We start from the raw sequence: 5,765 nt of genomic DNA on the forward strand, positions 1-5,765 counted from the left end.
GTGTACCCAGTTTTGTGTATGGTTCCCCTTCAAGCATCAATGATTTTGGGGTTATCGGGAGGTGAGTATGCGGGTGTGAACAGATGTGTCCGTGTGCCTGCTGGTCAGACGGCGTCTGTTTGTCACACACATATATACACACACACACAACACATACACACACACACACATAGTATACAAACACACACCACATACACAGAACACACACACACACAGAACACACACATACACAACGCACCCACATATATAATATACACACACAACACACACACACACACACACACACACACACAACACACGCATACATACATACATAATATAAATATCACACAAATATACCTAGCATATATATACATACCATACACATACACAGCATGTATATAATACACATACACAATATATGCATGCAATATACATACGCAATACATACATATTATATATATATATAGACAATGCATATACATATATACATATATACATATAAATAGTGTTTACATACACATACATAGATATACCACATATACACACAATATACATACACACAATGCATACACATACACGTACGCATACAATTAATATATATATACACACACACACATAACATACATACACAATGCATACATATATATACATGCAATGTATATACATGTATTCATGCATATATAGCACACCTACAGTATACATATATACAATGCACACATACTCACACATATATACACTTAATTGTACACATACATATACAATACACATACATACAATATACATATACACAATGCGCATGCAAATAATGCACATGTTTATACACACATATACATGCAAATATATATACACACACACACATATATATACACACACACACATATATATATATATATATATATATACATACATACATGCACATATATATATTTTTTCACACACATACACACACAAAATACAAACCTATAGCGTATACACTCAAATATATCTCTACCTACCGCACACACACACAAACAATGTACTCACATATACACACATACCATGCATATACACACACAACACACACACACATATATATATATATATAAAACAAATACACATGTAAATACATACACACGTACACAATGCTCACACACACACATACACACACACGCACACAGTGCACACACACACACATATATACACACGTGCACACACAACGCCCACACACACACATACACACACACGCACACAGTGCACACACACACACATATATACACACGCGCGCACACACACACACAACGCACACACACACACACACTACACTCACACACATACATAACCTACATATATATAATGCATGCGTGTGCGTGCCACGTATGTGTGCGGTCAATGCCCGCTATTGTGTCCTATGCGTGCCGATGCGCGCATGTGTCCGCCCGCACGATATGCTGTGAGTGTGCGCGTGTCCCTGTGTGCTTGCTCTGGATGTGTGTCCAGGGGGTATGTTAGAGTATGTTTAGTTGTGGTCTGTATTTTTGAATAAGATTACTTTCCCTATTTATTCGTGTTTGGTCTGTGGTGTTGTCCGAGCATTGGTATAGTGGGAAGACTAAGAATTTGGGGGACTTATTGTGTGCACAAAGGTCTAAGTGTCCACTTAGTGGTATCTGTCTTGTGGAGGGGTCCCTCAGTTGTTGTCGGTGAACTGTCATTTTTTCTCTGAGGGTAAGGCTCGTTTGCCCTATGTAGTCTTCGTGGCATCCTTCACACCTTATGACGTAGAGTAAATTTTTTGATGCGCACGTGAAATTATTTTTTATGATGAATGTGTGTCCCGAGTGGAACTTGTACGACGATCCCTCAATGAGGTGGATGCAGGTCCTGCAGTTGGGGCGACCACATTTTTTGATGGTGGGCGGTGGGTTTGTGTTGTGTAATTTTGCGTTGGTGAGGAGGTTTTTTAGGGATTTAGGTTGTCTCTTACTTTTTATTATTTTATGAGCTGCCAGTATTTTTTTCAGGCGTGGGTCTTGATTTAGTTGTGGAATGATTTAGTTGTGGAATGATTTAGTTGTGGAATGGGTTGTGTGTTGAGAGATAGGGGAGGCTATTTACTGTACTGTGGATGTGTTTGGGTTTTCGTAGGTCTTGAATGTTGATTGATTTGGCCCGTTCTATTCCGTTGTCTACTAGTGATGCCGGGTAATGTCTTTCGAGAAGAATTGCCCTTAGTTCCCGGAGTCTTCTATTTCGTGTTGTGTCATTTGAGACAATAGTGCAGATTCTTCTCGCTAGGTTGAAGGGGATATTTGTCTTTGTGTGTTTTGGGTGATTGGAGGTGAATAGAAGGTATTGTTTAGAGTCAGTGGGTTTGTAATGGATGTCAGTTTCAATGTTGACGCCTTTTTTAATGATTAGGATGTCAAGAAAAAGGAGTTGGTCCTGACTATATTCCATTGTGAATTGAATGTTGTTATTTACACTGTTGATAAGGTTTTTGAAGTCTATAAGTTGGTCGAGTGTGTGGGACCATAGGATGAGGCAATCATCTAAGTAGCGTTTCCAGTTCTCCAACAGGTATTTGTGGAAAGACTGGCCGTACTTATATTTGGATTTTTCATAGATATGTGATTCCAGGTAGGCCATCACCAGGTTTGCATAGGTTGGTGCAACTTTCGTACCCATTGCAGTTCCTGAGACCTGTCTGTAAGTGTTGTTGTGGAAATACATGAATTTGTTTTGCAGAATAAATTTGAGGCCCTCAATTATGAATTCTTTTTTAATTCTTTCCGGGATCTCATTGGGATATTTATCCAGCCAGAATTTAATGGCTTCCAGTCCATATTCATGTGAGATTGTGGTGTAAAGATTAATAACATCAAAAGAAACGATTAAAGTGTCTTTATCGGTATGTTTGGGGAGATGATTTAATAGGTCCAGGTCATCTCTTCCAATACTTGGAATGTGTTTCAGTATTGGCTTTAAGATGATATCTATAAAGTTGCTAAGTCTGTGTGTTTCACAACTTGGGCCTGCCACTATTGGTCTCGGTTTGAGATCAGTGGGATGTGGTATAGTGATGCAGGTTGAAGTGGACTTTTTGCAAGCTTCTGTGATAATTGACTCTTGTGTATTTTTGAAGCCCATAGAGTGTGCTGGTTTTGCAATTAAATTTAGTAATGTAGTCGCATTCTTTTGCTGTCAAGTCATTCCGGTGTTGGTAAATGAGTGCCTTCAGTTGGTCATTGTTTTGGATTGCTGGTAGTCGACTACTCTTTCATAGTATGTGGTATCCTCTAAAAGGAGAGATACAGAGTTTTTATATTGCTCAGTATTCATAACAACGACCGTACTACCCTTATCAGCTTCCTTTATTGTGATGTCATGATTGTCTCGTAGCGTATGGATGATTTCCCATTCTCTTTTACTGGTGTTGGGTTTGAGTTTAGGTTGTGGGAGTTCACCATAAGGGAAGTTTGAGATGTAATCGCAAAATTTGTCTAGGGTCTTGTTTTTGCCTTTTATGGGATTATAGTTGCTTTTGTTACGGACCATTGATTCGTCGTTATTATTAGTTTTCCTGTCAAAAAATTCCTCTGTGAGGCGTAATTTTCTGCAAAAGTGTGAGATGTCATCCTGTATTTCCCTCAGGTTAGGGTATTGCGGAGTTGGAGTGAATTTTAGTCCTCTTGAAAGGATTTTTATTTGTGGTGTCGACAGGTTTAGGTTAGAAAGATTCACTATTTTTGGTTTTTCGGGGTTGGTATCTACCATCTGGTGTCGTGGAAACTGATATATATGTGCATGTATGTATGTATGTATATATATATATATATATATATGTGTATATATATATGTGTGTGTGTGTGTGTATATATATTTGCATGTATATGTGTGTATAGACATGTGCATTATTTGCATGCGCATTGTGTATATGTATATTGTATGTATGTGTATTGTATATGTATGTGTACAATTAAGTGTATATATGTGTGTGTGCATTGTATATATGTATACTGTAGGTGTGCTATATATGCATGAATACATGTATATACATTGCATGTATATATATGTATGCATTGTGTATGTATGTTATGTGTGTGTGTGTATATATATATTAATTGTATGCGTACGTGTATGTGTATGCATTGTGTGTATGTATATTGTGTGTATATGTGGTATATCTATGTATGTGTATGTAAACACTATTTATATGTATATATGTATATATGTATATGCATTGTCTATATATATATATATGTATGTATGTATATATATGCTAGGTATATTTGTGTGATATTTATATTATGTATGTATGTATGTATGTATGTATGTATGTATGTATGTATGTATGTATGTATGTATGTATGTATGTATGTATGTATATATATATATATATATATATGTGTGTGTGTGTGTGTTGTGTGTGTGTGTGTATGTGTTGTGTGTGTATGTGTGTTATATATGTGTGTATATTATATATAAATACATGTTAAATTTCCGTGCTGTGTGTGTATATTATATATGTGGGTGCGTTGTGTATGTGTGTGTTCTGTGTGTGTGTGTTGTGTGTATGTGGTGTGTGTTTGTATACTATGTGTGTGTGTGTGTGTGTTGTGTGTGTGTGTATATATGTGTGTGACAAACAGACGCCGTCTGACCAGCAGGCACACGGACACATCTATTCACACCCGCATACTCACCTCCCGATAACCCCAAAATCATTGATGCTTGAAGGGGAACCATACACAAAACTGGGTACACATCTTTTTCTCTCAATTCAACTTTTCTGCTAAAACAAACAGGTCAGTAAAAACAAATTCTCGCCTTCATTTCAAAATATTCTGAGATGTATAAAATATCCATTTTAATTTTCTCTGTCAATATTACAAACTTTCTCACCAAACTATTACACTTCCTTATGTCTTTAACATGTCCTTTCTACCAAAGACTGTATATATATACATGTAATGTGACAATTTGCGACAACCAATAATTAACGCAACCAAATTTCCAATAATATATTTGTTTTATTCTTTTCTGCCAATTTTTCCAAATATTCTCATCAAACTATTGAACTTTTTTATGCCCTTAACATATCTCTGTTACCAAACACTATATTTATACATGTAATGTGACAATTATGTATAAAAAAACATTTTTGAATTCATAATATACAATGTGACAATTATGTAAAACACTTTTTTGAACCCATAATATTCAATGTTACTTTTGACAATCTTTTACCAAAGAGTGAAACCGGTTAAGTAAATAAACATCTTTTAAATTGCATTTTCAAACCTTCTTTCATATATATATATATATATATATATGAGTATAGTTAGTGTAAAGATATTCTATAGTTTGTTAATGTTTATTCTTAAAGCTGAATTATATCTTCACAGATAAATACATTTTTCTATCTATTTACTCTATTTTTTTACCTTACGTTTTTAACATGAAAAATGTATTATAGGCACCTGGTCCTACTGTTTTAAGTTTTAAATTTAGTTAATGGAGTTTCTCCTATCAGAACAATCATGATTTTATTTCTTTATGAAATATTGTTGAATTCTATTTGATTATTTATTGAACTATTATTGCTATTGTTGTTGACCTGAGGAGTGACTATACTTTTAAATTGAATTGTTTTTCGATTAAATTTCAATTTTATTTTAATTCGAATTTAAATTATAGCCATGAAACTACGTAGTCTTTTTACTTATTATATATTGTTTATTCATTTCCGTACATTTTGTATCTAGTTATATGTTTTAAAATATATTTTATTTTTTATTTATGAT

The 5,765-nt window shown here is 34.8% G+C and overlaps 1 protein-coding gene across 1 annotated transcript; it reads right to left on the minus strand.

Annotated features, from left to right (window-relative positions):
- Positions 1–3,195: 3,195 nt before the first annotated feature.
- Positions 3,196–3,735, minus strand: LOC115216271. Its single transcript, XM_029785470.1, has one exon. The coding sequence runs from the start codon at positions 3,733–3,735 to the stop codon at positions 3,196–3,198; it is 540 nt and encodes a 179-aa protein (XP_029641330.1).
- Positions 3,736–5,765: the final 2,030 nt, after the last annotated feature.

The sequence above is a fragment of the Octopus sinensis genome, linkage group LG10, assembly GCF_006345805.1.
Source record: "Octopus sinensis linkage group LG10, ASM634580v1, whole genome shotgun sequence".
Classification (NCBI taxonomy): domain Eukaryota; kingdom Metazoa; phylum Mollusca; class Cephalopoda; order Octopoda; family Octopodidae; genus Octopus; species Octopus sinensis.

Coding starts and splice junctions, on each gene's coding strand:
- LOC115216271 (XM_029785470.1), bottom strand. CDS start 3,735: ATGGTAGATACCAACCCCGAAAAACCAAAAATAGTGAATCTTTCTAAC.